This window comes from Piliocolobus tephrosceles, chromosome 2 (assembly GCF_002776525.5).
Source record: "Piliocolobus tephrosceles isolate RC106 chromosome 2, ASM277652v3, whole genome shotgun sequence".
NCBI lineage: Eukaryota > Metazoa > Chordata > Mammalia > Primates > Cercopithecidae > Piliocolobus > Piliocolobus tephrosceles.
Window position 1 is genome coordinate 55926078 of NC_045435.1, and position 18270 is coordinate 55944347.

Here is an 18270-nt window from a genome sequence, read left to right on the forward strand (position 1 = left end):
TTCATTTTCAAGATAAAAATTGAGCCTCCAGAAATACTAAAACAAACTTTCTTCTTTGATGCCTAAATTGATTTAAAAGCAAACAAAAAAACAAAACCACTTACACAATAGCATTGACTCCTCTGCAATACCGCTCCCACATGCTTCGAAATCGGGGTTGTCCTCCTATGTCCCAGATCTTTAAACCAAAACAAGGCAATTCTTTATGAAGATATTTTAAATAAATGATTGAAAGAGGAAGTAACAGAAAATGAGAAAGATCAGGAAGATATACTTATTTCTACAATGTTAGAGGCAAAGTGCTCCTGAAAAACTTGACCTCAAACAAGCTCTTAATATGGGAATTCTTGGGGCCACTTCTTAACTTGAAGTCCATATTTAATACATTTACAATACATCTAAAATTTTGCTTGAGCAAAGATTTGGTTTATGTGCAACAGTTTGCCTGTTAACTAATATACTTCTATTATTGAAAACATGTCTTTATAACAATTTAAAAGTTACAGGACCATGCACCATCCAGATTTGAATGCCAAGACAGAAAACAACAATTCAGAATCTATTAAAGCTTAATTGTCTGATTTGTTTTACATTAATGGCTAACCTTTTAAAATTATCCTGTAAATAAGTAGCCAACATTTCCACATAGGTGTTTTTCTTGTATAAAATTATTTTGGTTGAGCGTGGTGGCTCACGCCTGTAATTCCAGCACTTTGGGAGGCCGAGGCGGGTGGATCACTTGAGGTCAGGATTTGAGATCAGCCCAGCCAACATGGTAAAACCTCATCTCTACTAAAAATACAAAAAATTAGCCAGGTGTGGTGGCAGGTGCTTGTAATCCCAGCTACTCGGGGGCTGAGGCAGGAGAACCACTTGAACCCAGGAAGTGGAGACTGCACTGAGCTGAGATCACACCATTGCACTCCAGCCTGGGCAACAAGAGTGAAACTCTATCTCAAAAAAATAAAAATTATTTTATCCACATGAAAGCCACCATCCATAATTATTTTATTATTGTGTCTACTCTATAGGGCATCATACTAGACACTGGGCTACATCAAAGTCTCAAATCATGGCATTTATCTTCAAGAGATTTCCAATTTAACTATAGAACTGGTAACAAGCATAAAGAAACATGCAAATGACTAAATCTGGAACTTCATTAGATGAGCCATAGAGAAAGTGAACAGCTTCTGTGAACCACAATAATTGGGCAAAATGGACATTAAGGTTCAGGTCATAGATTTTATTTTTGAAAAACAAAATAGATTAAAAATCTATTCTTGGCCAGGTGTGGTGGCTCACAACGGTAATCCCAGCACTTTGGAGAGCTTGTGGCAGGCAGACCATTCGAGGTTAGGAGTTGAGATGAGCCTAACAGACATGGCGAAACCCTGTCTCCACTAAAAATACAAAAAATTAGCTGAGCGTGGCGGCACAAGTCTGTAATCTTAGCTATTCTGGAGGCTGGCAGGAGAATCACTTGAACCCGGGAGGCGGAGGTTGCAGTGAGTGGAGATTGCACCACTGCACTCCATCCAGTCTGGGTGAAAGAGCAAAACTCTGCTTCAAAAAAAAATAACAACAACAACAAAAACTATTCTTTTGAAACATGCACATTCATTACGGAAAAACTGTAAATTTTCAGTAAAAACACAGAAATTAAACAGAATAATTTCTAGGTGTCTATGCTAACATTTAAATTGCATATGGCAAGAAATAACATACCTTTATTGTGACGTTACCTTTAGTTACCTTCCTCATGTTGAAGCCCACTGTGGGTATCATATCTTCACTGAATTGACCTGACTGAACAAAATAAAACATTTGATGCTAGACTAATCAACATTTACAATGACACTGCATAAACTTCTAATATCAACATTGCATTTGTACCCATTTTAGTAAATATTTTTTTACCATTGGTAACAATCCACTTTAAGAATATGTTCCTGGCCGGGCGCGGTGGCTCAAGCCTGTAATCCCAGCACTTTGGGAGGCCGAGACGGGTGGATCACGAGGTCAGGAGATCGAGACCATCCTGGCTAACACTGTGAAACCCCGTCTCTACTAAAAAAAATACAAAAATCTAGCCGGGCGAGATGACGGGCGCCTGTAGTCCCAGCTACTCGGGAGGCTGAGGCAGGAGAATGGCGTAAACCCGGGAGGCGGAGCTTGCAGTGAGCCGAGATTGCGCCACTGCACTCCAGCCTGGGCGACAGAGCGAGACTCCGTCTCAAAAAAAAAAAAAAAAAAAAAAAAAAAAGAATATGTTCCTTATGGCCATAATTCTTGAAGAGATGCATTATTTTTGTCCCAACAAAGATAACTTCTCCCATCTAAAAAAGATATTTTTGAAACTAATGTAATTTTTCACATATTTCCTTATGCTAAAAAAATTTTTAGCCTGGCGCGGTGGCTCAAGCCTGTAATCCCAGCAGTTTGGGGAGGCCGAGATGGGTGGATCACGAGGTCAGGAGATCGAGACCATCCTGGCTATCACGGTGAAACCCCGTCTCTACTAAAAAATACAAAAAACTAGCCGGGCACGGTGGCGGGCGTCTGTAGTCCCAGCTACTCGGGAGGCTGAGGCAAGAGAACCCGGGAGGCGGAGCTTGCAGTGAGCTGAGATCCAGCCACTGCACTCCAGCCTGGGCAACAGAGCAAGACTCCGTCTCAAAAAAAAAAAAATTTTTATATTACAAATACATATGAAAATTTATAAATGTGTTCACCTGATGTACATTTTCACACACAAAGTAGATGAAATCAGAAATCAAACTTTCAGCATTTAAATTATTCTGACAATAACTATTAAAATTCACTGCTAAATAGCATTTCCAAGTCTGTCTTTTAACAAGGCTTATAAAATATTTTGCCATACATTTTGTTCTTTTTGGTTTCTAATCTCAATGTCATGAGATCAAAATTAAATTCTTCTAATACTATGTAACTTTTTCAAATTTAAAACATGTATCCAACTGGAGTATGACGATACACAGTACTAAAGGAAAGTCTCTTTTTCCAAATAGGTAACAAACAATCATCCCACCACTAATTAAAAAAATCTGTCTTCTTTGGCTGGGCATGGCTCATGCCTGCAACCCCAGCACTTTGGGAGGCCAAGGTGGGTGGATCACCTGAGGTCAGGAGTTCAAGACTGGCCTGGCCAACATGGTGAAACCCATCTCTACTAAAATACAAAAATCAGCCAGGCATGATGGCGGGTGCCTGTAATCCCAGCTACTCGGGAGGCTAAGGCAGGAGAATCGCTTGAACCCAGGAGGCAGAGGCTGTAGTAAGCTGAGATCACACCAGTGCACTCCAGCCTGGGCAAGACAGTAACATTCCATCTTTAAAAAAAAAAAAAAAAGTCCATCCTTTACCAACTAATTAAAAATTACACATCAGGCCAGGTGTGATGGCGCACACCTGTAATCCCAGTACTTCGGGGGGCCAAGGCGGGCGGATCACTTGAGGTCAGGAGTTCAAGACCAGCCTGGCCAACATGCTGAAACCTTGCCTCTACTAAAAATGCAAAAAAATTAGCCAGGTGTGGTGGCATGCACCTGTAATCCCAGCTACTTGGGAGGCTGTGGCAAGAGAATCACTTGAATCTGAGAGGTAGATGTTGCAGTGAGCCGAGATTGTGCCACTGCCAGCCTGAGCAACAGAGTGAGACTCTACCTTCAAATAAATAAATAATAAGTGATATGTCAAACACCACAGACAGACAGTTCTGTATCTGGGTCCTCAATTCTTTTCCATTACTCTGTTTATTCCTGAATAAACACTAGATTTATTACTATAATTTATACTAGGTATTATTCCATATAGCTGATTAAAAATTTGGGATATTTTGGTATTATCTTTATTCATCACCCAAATTCCAAATAAACTTCAGAGATTAATAATTTTGTTAAAATACTGACTGGAATTACATAAATGTATTAATTTGAGAAAAATCACACTTAACTCAATATGTAACTACTATCAAGTCTTTTCATTCAAGCACATGATTTGACCACTTAATCATTCCAGTCTTTTATATTCTTCAGTAAAGTATCACGATTCTCTTATGCCTTACCATATTCTTGCCATATTCTCTATTTTGACTGCTCTTGTGAAGTACATCTTAATGAGTCACAATTAATACTGATTTTATGCATTTATATTTTAGTTTACATTAGCAAATTTCTCAGTTAATTTCTCAGTTGAGTTTACTATTAAATTTTAGGCTAACAACCCAGGATTCACAAACACCTCAACAAGGGACTGGTTAAACAAACAGGACTCTTTTCATGGCCTTAACACTGGGCAATTGTTTGCTATGGCCTCATGCTAGCCACATACACGTGTATTCGAAAATTGTCTTAAGTCTTGAGCACAATAAATTCCAACTGTACAAACAACTTCCTCTACAGAACTCGAATTCTGCCTCTTTTAACCATTCAGTGCAGTTTTATTAATTTCAGAAAAAAATGTTAACACAACCGTAATCACTAATTTCACTTATATAAGACATTATAATTCTCTGGACTTTCATGTATGTGATTATACGTGAAAATCTAGTCATTATATCAAAACTCGTTATATCAAAACTAAGCCATGATAAAAGATAAATGGCCAATAAACTCCTGAAAAGATGTTCAACTCACTAATCATTAGGGAAATGCAAATCAAACCCACAAAGAGATACCACCTAACATCCAGTAGGATGGCTACTATTAAGAAAAAGAAAAAAAAAAAAAACAGAAAGTAAGCACTGGAAAGAATGCAGAGAAATAGGAACTCTTGTATACTGCTGGCAGGAAGATAAAATGGTACAGCTAATATGAAAAATGGTACAGCAGTTCCTCAAAACCTAAAAATAGAATTATCACATGATCCAGCAATTCAACTTCTGAATATACACTCAAAAGAAATGAAGACATTTTGCTAAGTGAAATGAGCCAGAAGTCCATCTCTCTCTCTCTCTCACACACACACACACACACACACACACACACACACACACACACACAGTATTTCACTTTATGAGGTACCTAAAGTAGTCAAGTTCATAAAGACAGAAGATACTTATTTGCTTCATGGGTATGGAATTTCAGTTTGAAAAGATAAAAAATTTCTAGAAGTGGACACTGGGATGGTTACACAATGTGAATGTACTTAACACTACTGAATTGCACACTTGAAAATGATTAAGATGATACATTGTGTTTTGCATATTTTACCAAAATTTTTTTTAAAAACTAGTCATGATATAGGGAGGGACAATTATCATTACCATTTTATAGAACAGGTAGTAGAGTCCCAAGGTCACATGGCTAAATCATGATTATATTTTTCTTAAATATTTTCATTGTAATTATATTTATTGTGATAGGTTTTAATCTCTGAGGAGAGATCTACGTGAGATAATGCTCATTTATTTCATATCATTAGGTGTTTTACTTAATGAAAAGGCAGGAAATAGTAGCTAAACTTTTTAGGTATCAAACTGTATAACTAGCTTGCATAGAAAGCTTTCTAAAAGGCAATACACACTTGGCTAACTTCCCACAAACAATCTATAGAACATGATTTAATGTATTCTCAATGTTTCAGGGTCATTTTATCTACTGTAAAACAAGAAAACTAAATTAGACAACACTCAAGGGCCCTCTCTATTGGAGGTAAAATTTTATGATTATAAACATCAACTACAGCACCACTTTGTAATAAAACAATGTAGGGGCTACCATTATACTGGAGTACCCCGAGCTTTCTCAGGGGTTCATTTATCTCTTTTCTTTACCTTGGTCGACGCTAACAACTTTCCTGTAATTCAGTTGCTACTGCTAACATGCAAAAACTGAAAATCAGCTAATCAAGTCCTTGAGTTTTTACTCCAAAATAGCTTGAGTACAGCAAGATATTCAATAAATATTTGTTGAACAAAGTAAGAGTTATTAGGGCCGGGCATAGTGGCTCAAGCTTCTAATTCCAGCACTTTGGGAGGCTGAGATAGGCAGGTTGCTGCGGCCCAGGAGTTCAAGACTAGCCTGGGTGACATGGCAAAACCTTCTCTCTACAAAAAACACAAAAATTAGCCGGGCATGGTTATATGTACCTGTAGTCCCAGCTACTAGGGAAGCTGAGGTGGGAGGATTGCTTGAGCCTGGGAGGTGGAGGTTGAGATCTTAAGAACAATATGACTTTAAGCCAAGATTGTGCCACTGTACTACAGCCTAGACAACAGAGTGAGAGCATGTCTCAAACAAACAAACAAAAAACCATAGGCCATGAAGGAGGAAAATGATAGAACTCTTCTGCCAATAAAGTGCTTAACTTTGATGCATGAATTTTGTGCAATAATTACTTTATGGACCTGGAAATATTTTCTACTTCTTTCCTACTGTCCAATCTTAATCATCACTTTTCGAAGCTTGTGTTGAACAACTATAACCACTCAGTTGGCAGTTGGGCACTAGATACCTGAGAATTTATGTCTGAGCTGTCAAGAAGCTGCTTAATTAAGACTACAGGTTTGGGAAACAGATGTTTAGAAAATACTACTTAGTGGCATATCATTCTACTTATTTTAACAAATTTAACAAACACATAATACTAAGCACTTAATATTCATCAGCATAGTTTAATCCTTATGACAACCCAATGAAATGAGTAGCATTATCTTCATTTCTCAGATGAGAAAAACAAGGCAATGTCAGATTAAGTCACTTGCCAAACGTCATATTGTTCTTAAGATCTGGATAGCTATGAGTTAATCTGACTTGAGGGGAAGAGTAGAGAAATAAAAATACGTAGTTCCCTCCTTATCCTTGGGGGATACATTCCAAGAACCCCAGTGGATGCCTGACATCACAGACAGAACCTAACCCTATGTACACTATGTTTTTTCTAATACATACATACCTATGATAAAGCTTAATTTATAAATCAGGCACAGTACTCTTCTGCTTTGGAGTCGTTATTATTTCAGAGGTTGATCATAGGTAACTGAAACTGGAAAGCAAAACCACCATGGATAAGAGGGATCAGTGCATGCTTTCATGTCTGCCTTCTTAAATGCCATGATCACACGTGGCACTCACTGTGATTTTGTGATGGTACATGGAGCTGTCACTGTCACAATGCTTACCCTCCCATAAGCCAAACTTGCAAGGTAGTGTGCCTGGAATTTGGTTGAACAAAATGAATCTGAAGCAAAATAAGATGGTGAAAAGAAGATTATTCTCAAAGTCAGGGAATCTTATTATCAATTATGCTACTTACTAACCAGATGCAAGTCATGTGACCTTGGGACTCAGCTTCCTTATCTAGAAAAAGGACATTGGAAGAGTATCTCCAAAGTCACTTCCAGACCTAACATTTATGGTTTTATGTTCTATTCATAGGCGGTTCATTTAAAATACAGGTAAGCAAGGAGATGAATGCTACAACAGCAGAAAAATGTGGCTCTTTCCAAATTCATTAGCATACCAAAGGCTAAAGCAGACCTTGTCCCAGAAAGTTCTATCAGTGCCAGCTCCACTTTGCAGCACTCACCTAAATTTTCTACTAGAGATCTCAGAAATGAGACAAATGGAAAATGGTGAAAAACGTACAGACAGCAACCAAAGTTAACAGCAGGAAGACTGAAGACATGAGGCGGTGAACCTCTAATAGTGAAAAGACACTTTACTAAAGATACCTTAAGACAGCTGGGCCTACGTAGTGTCTCACGCCTGTAATCCCAGCACTTTGGGAGGCCAAGGCAGGTGGACTGGCTGAGCTCAGGAGTTCAAGACCAGCCTGGGCAACGTGGTGAAACCTCACCTGTACTAAAATATAAAAAGTTAGCTCGGCATGGTGGAGCATGCCTGTAGTCCCAGCTACTCTGGAAGCTGAAGCAATCGCTTAAACCCAGGAGGCAGAGGTTGCAGTGAGCTGAGATCGCACCACTGCACTCCAGCCTAGGCCACAGAGCGTTACCAAAAAAAAAAAAAAAAAAAAAAAAGATACCACCCAGGCGTGGTGGCTCACGCCTGTAATCCCAGCACTTTGGGAGGCCGAGGCGGGTGGATCATGAGGTCAAGAGATAGAGACCATCTGGGCCAACATGGTGAAACCCCGTCTGTACAAAAAATACAGAAATTAGCTGGGCGTGGTGGCACGTGCCTGTAGTCCCAGCTACTTGGGAGGCTGAGGCAGGAGAATTGCTTGAATCCAGGAAGTGGAGGTTGCAGTGAGCCGAGATCACGCCACTGCACTCCAGCTTGCTGACAGAGCGAGACTCCGTCTCAAAAAAAAAAAAAACAAGGATACCTTAAGACAATAGAAATGGGTGAGGGGTGGATGCAACTATTCTTTGTAAACAGGTTAATATACCAGAGATGTACTGTGCACTGACTGCTTATAAACAGTGATAGCTGACACAGGAAAGAACACAGTGAAATCCTCTTCATATGTTTTAGTGCTTTCAAAGTAGAGTAGTACTAAATGGACCGGGTTAGATTTTACAATTGTTCTTTTAAATGAAGACATGCAGAAAGCAAGCAACATGGGAAATGAAGCTTCTCTTTGCTTGACCTGTCCATCTATAGCAGCGGTTCAATCCAATACAATAAACTTGAAAAGACAAATAGAAAAATATCTACTTTAACAAACATCTCACGGTTTTTTTTCTCTAAGAATCATTTTTTAAGGGTGTGGTTATCAAGCCACTTTATGAAGACAGAATGAAATATGGAACATGACAAAGCCTCATACTAATTTTTTTCTTTTGGTACAGTACAGAAGAAGCTACTTTTCATATGCTAAGGAGAGTGGTCTTTTCTTTTTGAAACAAAACACACCAGGACTCAATTGTTTAATTCCAAAATTCACACACTGGGCAAGTGAGAGGATATGACCAACTAAATACCCAAATTAGTCATTTTTCCTTCTAAGAACTTTTAATTCATACATGAAGTCACTATAATTACCAATACTCATTTTTCAAATTATTATGCTTTCTATATTTCTGTAGTAAGTAGAATTTTGTGTTTCAATTTAGTAAGAAAAAGAATTACAACCAATTTTTCTTTCTTTCTTTCTTTTTTTTTTTTGCTGGGAAAACACTTAAAAGGAAGGTAATAAGATACTCATCTAGGAGGAAATTTTGATGAAGAGTAAGAAGTTTCACAGTCTGAAAGTATATCCCCCACAAACTGATCATTAGTTGCAAGATGGGAAAAACTAGTAATTATACAATGGAGAAATCAGGCAACACTTTGTGTGATCACAATTAATATCTCAATGCTCAGATTAACATCATGTGCCTACAGACACGGTACCATTAGAAGGACACAATATCCCCATGTAGTATTTCAGCTGAGAATATATATATATATAAAACAATCTCATCATCAGACAAACCCAAAATGAGGAACACTCTATTTAAAAGAAGGGTCATGTGTGAATTTTGCAAAAATGTCAATGCCAGAAAAAGAAAAGCTATAGACATGTTTCGGATTAACGGAGGCTAAAGAAACATGACAAGTAAAAGCGGTACATGATCCTAGACTGCATCCAAAAGGTACATGATCCTAGTTGGATCCTGTACTGAAGGACAAAAACAGCTACAAATGATATTATTATTGGGTCAACTGACAAAAATGGAATAGATAAAATCTATGATGTATCAACTTTTAAATGTACTAAAGTTGGTAACTTAACTATACTCATGTAAAAGAATATCCCTAATCTTAGAAACTACATACTTAGAAAACAAGGGCCTCACCCTCCAATGTTTCAGAAAATTGAATGCTGTAAGGTGATAATCAGAAAGCAAATGAGGTAAAATGTTAACCACAGTTTGATCCTAGCAAGGGGTATGAGTGTTGTTTGCAATGCATTTATTTCTGCAACTTTTCTATAAATTTTAAATAGTTTCCAAATAAAATAAAATTTAAATAGAAATAATCAAATACTACCTTATTCTTTATTGTATCAAGTGCATCTGGAAATAGAAGATAAATTAGTCATGCCACTACCACCTATTACCTACTATAATAATAAATAATAGTAAAATTCATGAACAGAATCAATCATAAGGAATTCTCACAATTAGTTCAGGAAAAAGTAGAAGAGTTATAACTAAAGTTAACCCTTGAACTACATAGGTTTGAAGTGCATATAGGTCCACTTACACATGGATTTTTTCCAACCAAATGCAGATCAAAAATACAGTACTCATGGATTCAAATACCTAATATATGGGGGGTGTGGAGCAACTTTTCATATGTGCAGGGCCAACTGCAGGACTTGAATACATACAGATTTTGGTAAACAGAGGGAGTCCTAGAACCAATCCCCCTCATATACTGAGGGACAAAGTATAATCATATTCTGTTCTTTATTTTCCTCTTCTTTACAGTATTTATTGCAAACACATACATCATATTCAAACATGAGATTCCCTTTACAGCACTCTCTTCTTTTTTCTCCCAAGACAGAGTTTTGCTTCTGTCACCCAGGCTGGAGTGCAATGGCACGATCTCAGCTCACTACAACCTCTGCCTCCTGGGTTCAAGCAATTCTCCTGCCTCAGCCTCCTGAGTTGCTGGGATTACACGCGCGTGCCACCATGCCCAACTAATTTTTGTATTTTTAGTACAGACGGGGTTTTGCCATGTTGGCCAGGCTGGTCTCAAACTCCTGACCTCAGGTAATCCACCCACCTCGGCCTCCCAAAATGCTGGGGTTACAGGCATGAGCCATGGCACCCAGCAGCACTCTCTTTTTAAGGTGCTAGAAAACATGTTTATAATCATTCACTACAGTAACATTTCAAGAATCATATATACAATGTTCATTTTCTCCCAATTTCAGAACACTGTGGACAATCTTTCCTTAAAAATTTCCCAAAGATCAATAATTTGATCTGTTTTATATGCAAATTTGGATTTACTTCCAACCACAGACATAATTCCTTCCCAAAGGATTTTAGTTAAAAAGTACAGGTTAAAAGATTCAGCGATACCAATACAGAAGCAGAAAACCAAAAACTGCATGTTCTTACTTGTAACTGGGAGCTGGTCAGGCGTGGTGGCTCAAACCTGTAATCACAGCACTTTCTAAGGCTGAGGCGGGTGGATCACCTGAGGTCAGGAGTTTGAGACCAGTCTGGCCAACATGGCGAAACCTTGTCTCTACTAAAAATCAAAAATTAGCTGGGTGTGGTGGCACACACCTGTAGTCCCAGTTACTTCGGAGGCTGAGGCAGGAGAATCACTTCAACCAGGGAGACAGAGGTTGCAGGTGAGCTGATATCATGCCACTGCACTCCACCCTGGGCAACACAGCATGACTCCGTCTCAAAAAAAAAAAAAAAAAAAAAAAAAAGGAAGAAAGTGGGAGCTAAACACTGAGTACACACAGACATAAAGATAGGCCCAACATGGGAGACTCCGAGAAGTGGGGAGAGGGCAAGGACTGAAAAACTATCTATTGGGTACTATGCTCACTATTTGGGTGACAAGATCAGTAGAAGCCCAAACCTCAGCATCACACAATATACCCATGGAACAGGACTGCCCCTGTTCCTCTGAATCTACAATAAAAATAAAAGATTCATTTGAGCAGTTAAGTCTTATTACTAAAGAATAAAGTTTCTCAAAACTTCAATGGGTTTATTTTTGTTTGTTTCTAAAGAAAGTGCTCTTCTGTAATTATCACAGTGAATTAAGTAGCATGCAAAAATTTTAAACTCATACTTCAAAATTCCTTAGGGATATAATTAATTAAGGTTTCCTTTACCTGATGGCCCAAATTCTCCCTATGGGCCAACATCCCAGATAAACCAAACTCCGAAATTATTTCTCCGAAGCAAATCAAATAAAACCTTCTGCAAAGTCATAACATTCCAAGATTATCATTTCAAAACTGACAATGTACAACAATACAGACTCAAACAAATATTCTAACTCTTCCAAAAACACTAGCCAGAAAGATAAAGGCAACCTTAGATTCCTGCTAAGAAGAGGCACCCTGTGTAGACTGTGGCCTGTATGCCAGCATTTCATCTAGTTAACTCATCCAAATGGACTGACTGTGGCTCCAACCTGAGTTCATTGAGTGACATTCTTTTTAATCTGTGGCATCTGTATAGATGAAGAAGTGGCTATAGCTCTCATACTATGCATTTATGAACTCTGGCTCTCCTCGGTCTAAGGTAGGCAGGCCAATTGTAAAACACTGCTACACAAATGATCCAGTCCAGTAGCAGCCAATTCACACAGCTGCGTTTTGTGTACCTTGACAGCACACACAGATAACAAATCTATGCTATACTGATTTATAAACACCTATTGCTGTTCACTTTTTTCTGTGGTCTTACAAAAACTCTTAAAGCTACTTTGTCTCTGCCTCTATGTACTCACTTTAGTCATCAGTCAGTAATTCAACAATAAAAAGAAGAGAAACTAGGAAACAAATATACAAACATCACCTAATAAATAAATATATGCTATGCAAAACAGAGGAGACTGTATGAGGTGACTGAGTATCCAAGAAGGCCTTTCTTGAAGTAGTGACATTTAAGCCCCTAAGGACTAACTTAAATTAACACATAACAATAGGATATTTCTGTAGAGTGCCTACCCACTGTGCTACTTGAAAACGAGTCAAGAAATCTAAATTTCAGTCCTATCTATGTCACTTTTGATTATATTAGATACAGAGAACTCTATTTTTTTTTTTTTTTTTGAGACAGAGTCTCGCTCTGTCGCCCGGGCTGGAGTGCAGTGGCCTGATCTCAGCTCACTGCAAGCTCCGCCTCCCGGGTTTACGCCATTCTCCTGCCTCAGCCTCCCGAATAGCTGGGACTACAGGCGCCCGCCACCTCGCCCGGCTAGTTTTTTGTATTTTTAGTAGAGACGGGGTTTCACCGTGTTAGCCAGGATGGTCTCGAACTCCTGACCTCGTGATCCGCCCGTCTCGGCCTCCCAAAGTGCTGGGATTACAGGCTTGAGCCACCGCGCCCGGCCACGACACAGAGAACTCTAAATCCTCTTAATCAGAAGGCAAAGGTATTGTCTTCTTTCTCCCTACTGCCACTTCTCCTAAGTGCCTATATTAGCTCAAACCTCAAGTGTTTACTGCTGGCTTTGTTTCTTTTCTTCTTTCCTGCTCCCGAACAGCTGGCCTTTAGATGAGGCCTTTGCCTCACCTATGAGGCAAACAGGCCCACTCAAACCCTTAAGATGAAATATTTAACTCTTAACTGCTGTACTGTTTTTTGCAAACCACTCAAACATTGCCTCTCTGATGTCAGTGAGGCTCTTGATATACTTTGGACTGAGGACCACACTTGAAGGCAAGACTCCAAGTCTCAGTGTTAATATTGCTGGGTTTTCGTTTTGTCTTTTTTTCATGTTGTTGAGTTTATGGTAATTTGGCAAGCAATCAGATTTGCCTTAGGGGACAGGGGCTGAATTGTTTATTTTTTCAAGATAACTAGTGGTAAAGGCCAGTGCAGTGCCTCATGCCTGTAATCCCAGCACTGTGGGAGGCCGAAGTGGGTGGATCGCTTGAAACCAGTCTGGGCAACAAAGCAAGACCCCGTTTCTACAAAAAATACAAAACTTTGCCAGGTTTGGTGGGATGTGCCTGCGGTCCCAGCTACTTGGAAGGCTGAGGTGGGAGGATGGTTTGAGCCTGGAAGGCAGAGGTTGGAGTGAGCTGCACTCTACAGATACCGGGGACAAAGCCAGACCCTGTCCCAAAAAAAAAAAAAACTAATGGTAAGTTTTATTTATCCTGTCAGGATACATAACATCCCAAATAGTAGCAACATGGATTTTTTTTTGTTTTGTTTTTTGGTTACCTCTGTGCCATAGAATGATTTTATGTAACAATTAAAATTATTAATAACATACACTAAAGTCATCTCAGAATTACAGCAGTTTCCCATAATTTTGGAACATATACCAATAACACATTTATACAAATACACCTGAGCAACATGGATTTTTAAATAGTTCTTTTGGAATGGGAACAACAAAACTTAGTGAAAAACTCATTACATTTTCTTCAGCATTATGCTATGAAAACCGAATATAGCGGATAAAAATTCTCTAGAAAATTTTTCAATTGTTTTTATTACAAGGGATCAACTGGTCATATCACATGTAGATAACTTTCTATAAAGCATAATGGCATAGGAACTCTCCAACTACTAACTACATGCTGTCGTTCCAATTCTAACTCACTTGAAACAACTAACTCTACTGCCTACTAATACAAAGAGAGCTACTTCACAGCAACTTCCTTTACAAAAACAACTCTTGAGGATTAAAATGTTCTCCAAACCACAATTTCATTTAGGAGCCTGAAAACTCATCCTTGCTAACCTCTATTCCCGAAAAATAGTCATTTTAAAAGGTCTCTAAAGATTATTTCATATGATCACTATACCTTTAACAGCATTCTAATAATGGTGCTACTAAATCTTTATCCAAAAAACTGCTGAAGAGAAATTCAACTTGCTTGTCTGTGATTAGTTTGCTAGTGAGTATCCATTGTCAACCACCCAGCAGTTTCACTCAAATATTCAGAAACATTGATGAGCCAACAGCAATATAAAAATAGACACTAAAACAAATCTTAGTGCTAGAGAGCTCAAGCAAATAACATTGTCAACTTGTGAAATCACTGAAGTTATCTGGATATATTTCCCGTGAAAATCAAAGGTCCACCATAATCCTTAATAAACACCTGCATCTTTTTATAAAAAGATTACTGTTCGCATGCAGGCTGCATAGGGTTCTAAAGTAGGAAGCACGAGTGTTGAGGTTATTAGTATACCAGTCACATTTTCAGGCCCTGATACTATTGTACTGGTTGGTCTCTAAACATTTGCACTACTTTTTGCATGTCTGCATTTCTAACATAAAAACTTTTTAAAATTTAGAAAATAACTTTATTTAGAAGTTCCTTTTCTTCTTTCTGGGGAAAACTGGGTATTTGGGGAACTAAAACAAGAAAAAGACTTGTCACTATATGCCCTTCTATGGGTACAAATGCTGCTTGTTCAAAAAAAAAAATTGTAAAAAAGTTTATATTTCTAGGTTTCTTAAGGGAGATTTCTAGAGCTACCCAAATGATCTAAGTTAGTAAGATATGCATGTAACAAAAGTCCTTCAGTCTTTTTCTCTCTTTTTTTTTTTAGACGGAGTTTTGCTCTTCTTGCCCAGGCTGGAGTACAATGGCATGAGCTCGGCTCACCCCAAACTCCACCTCCCAGGTTCAAGCAATTCTCCTGCCTCAACCTCCCAAGTAGCTGGGATTACAGGCATGCATCACCACATCGGGCTAATTTTTTATTTTTAGTAGAGATGGGGTTTCTCCACATTGGTGAGGCTGGTCTCGAACTTCCGACCTCAGGTGATCCACCCGCCTCAGCCTCCCAAAGTGCTGGGAACAGGCGTGATCCCAGCCTGTAATCGCACCGCACCTAGCATTTTCTTTTTTTTTTTTTTTTTTTGGAGACAGAGTCACTCTGTCACCCAGGCTGGAGTACACTAATGTGATCATGGCTCACTGTATCCTCAACCGCCCGTGTTCGGGTGATCCTCCCTCCTCAGTCTCCCATGTAACTGGGACTACAGGCATACACCACCACGCCTGGCTCAAATTTTGTATTTTTAGTACAAAATACAAAATTCAAAAATGAGCCAGGCGTGGTAGTGCATGCCTGCAGGCAGGGTTTCACCATGTTGCCCAAGCTGGTCTCGAACTTCTGCGCTCAAGTGATCTTCCAGCCCTGGCCTCCCAAAGTGCTGGGGTTACAGGCATAAGCCACCATGCCTTGCTGTCCCTTCAGTTTTAGAAAAACAAATCCCTTATGGAGGAAGACTTCAGCATATACTACAAATTTATAAGCCATAAACAACAGAATGAATTTCATATTCATTAAAATGTTAAAAGCCTAATCTTTATCAAGACCTATTAAAGTTAAGACAGAACCCAAGGAGTAACAAAATTTTAAATATCATTTATAAAGCCTGCTAAAATAGTAGTCACATAGCTGATAAATAACCATTTCAGTATAACATAAAGAGTTTCAGTGTCTCTAGAATTACCCTGAGACCCTGTTCATTTTTTCAGGTAATAAATGTGAAAACACAGTGATACACAGGCAGTGTTATTCTGGTGGTTATAATTGGGACTCTGGAAACAGGCACACTAGGTAACAACTCTGACATTACCTCTTGCCTATCGACGTGCCCTTCTTACACATTCCTTAACTTTATAATGCCTTTCTTTGCCCAAATATAAAATGGAGACAACCATAGTCTCTACCTCACAGAGCTATTTACAAGTAAAATGAATTAAAACACATACATCATTTTGAACAATGCTTGGTACAGGAAAAGCATTCAATGTTTGCTACCATCACACAGGGTCCATGACATGTGACATTACCTGTTCGTTCCACTGAAAACCATTACCTGCTCCTTCCACTGAATACAACTAAAACCCTGGACAGAATGCATGCCCCAGGCTGGGCATGGTGGCTCATACCTGTAATCCCAGCACTTTGGGAGGCCAAGGTGGGAAGATTACCTGAGGTCGTAAGTTTGAGACCAGCTCTGGCCAACATAGTGAAACCCCATCTCTACTAAAAATACAGAAATGAGCCAGGGGTGGTGGCGAAGTGGTAAGCACCTATGATCCTAGCTATTTAGGAGGCTGAGGCAGGAGAATCATTTGAACCCAGGAGGCAGAGGTTGCAGTGAGCTGAGATCGCTCCACTGCACTCCAGCCTGGGCGACAGAGCAAGATTCCATCTCAAAATACATTTTTAAAAAAAGCTATCTGAGGACTCTGAAAAGTAAATGGTAGCAGACAGATTTGAGAATGGAACTAGAACTTGAAGCACAATCAATCTGGTGCTCTTTCCTACTTTTGTTTGTTTTCTCCCAATCTTCCCATCTGGACACAAAGGCAGCCCAACTGCTAGAAATGTGTACCAGTCATGAAGAGATAAAAGCTCCAAGAGGAGACTTCTCTTTCTGGTGTAAGGTGTGTGTGTGTATATGGGGGGCGAGAAGGTTGGGAGTGTGAGGAATACAGTAGAGTGGGAGAAATCCATTATTTCCACCCTCTCTCTTGCCATTGCACCCAGACAAAACCAAGCCTGGAAGCTGTGGCACACCTAAAGCAGCTATGGACCAGCTGTACTTACGAAGAAGAAAATCCTCTCTGACCAGAAAACTGTGGTCTAAATAAAGTGCTTTGGGGAGAGGAAGAAGTAGAGTGCTATGGAGAAAGAACTTGTGTTGCTTTGGGTTTTTTTGTTTAGTTTTGAGTGCTATGGAGAAAGAACTTGTGTTGCTTTGGGTTTTTTTGTTTAGTTTTGTTTTGTGATTCCTTCCCCTACCTCGTGACCCCTGAGACAAATTCAACTGAGGGAAAGGCACGAGCCTCAAGCTTTCCAGGCAGAGGACCAGGAAGTGGGAGATGGGAGAGTAAGACAGTATCAAGGACACTCAGAAGGGAAGGAACTAGAGTAATACATCTGACAAAAGCTGTGTATGAACTCCTGGGCTCATCCCCAAGCTGTGACATATGGATCTCATCCCAAACAGTACATCAAAGGCTTTGAGAACTAAACTATAAGGTAGACCATCACCCAAGTTCCTGGTTGACCCCTGGGTGGCACAGAGACAGAAATGACCCAAATAGCACCAGCAAGGCTTTGAAAACTAACATCATATTAGAACCAAAGCCCATAGAAGGTGGGTTGGATCTTTGTGGCCTAAACTGAGTTAACTGCCTGCTGTAACAAAACAAAATAACAAATCAACACTCTCCACAGGATTTAAACAAAATCTAGAGTCTCACAATACTCAAAGTATACAAAACAACTGAAAAATGAAGAAGAATAAAAGAAGAATACAAAAGTATCCAAAGTAACTGAACATATGAAGAATCATGACTGGGCACAGTAGCTGGCTCATGCCTGTAATCCTAGCATTTTGGGAGGCTGCAGGCGGGGAGGGGGGACAGGGATCACCTGAGGTCAGGATTTCAAGACCAGCCTGGCCAAACTGGTGACACCCCATCTCCATTAAAAACTTTAGCTGGGCATGGTGGCGCATGCTTGAATTCCTATTTGAGGCCAGGCATAGTGTCTCAGGCCTATAATACCAGCACTTTGGGAGGCCAGGGCGGGTGGATCACTTGAGGTCAGGAGTTGGAGACCAGCATGGCCAACACGGCAAAACCCCATCTCTACTG

General features: G+C 39.5%; 1 protein-coding gene across 1 annotated transcript in view; it reads right to left on the reverse strand.

Moving 5' to 3' along the window:
• The window catches only part of ARL8B (ADP ribosylation factor like GTPase 8B), a 57112-nt gene that overhangs the window by 8866 nt on the left and 29976 nt on the right, over positions 1-18270 (reverse strand). Inside the window, 2 exon segments of the mRNA XM_023218575.3 lie at positions 105-178; positions 1729-1809. Coding sequence (XP_023074343.3) covers positions 105-178; positions 1729-1809 — 155 coding nt within the window.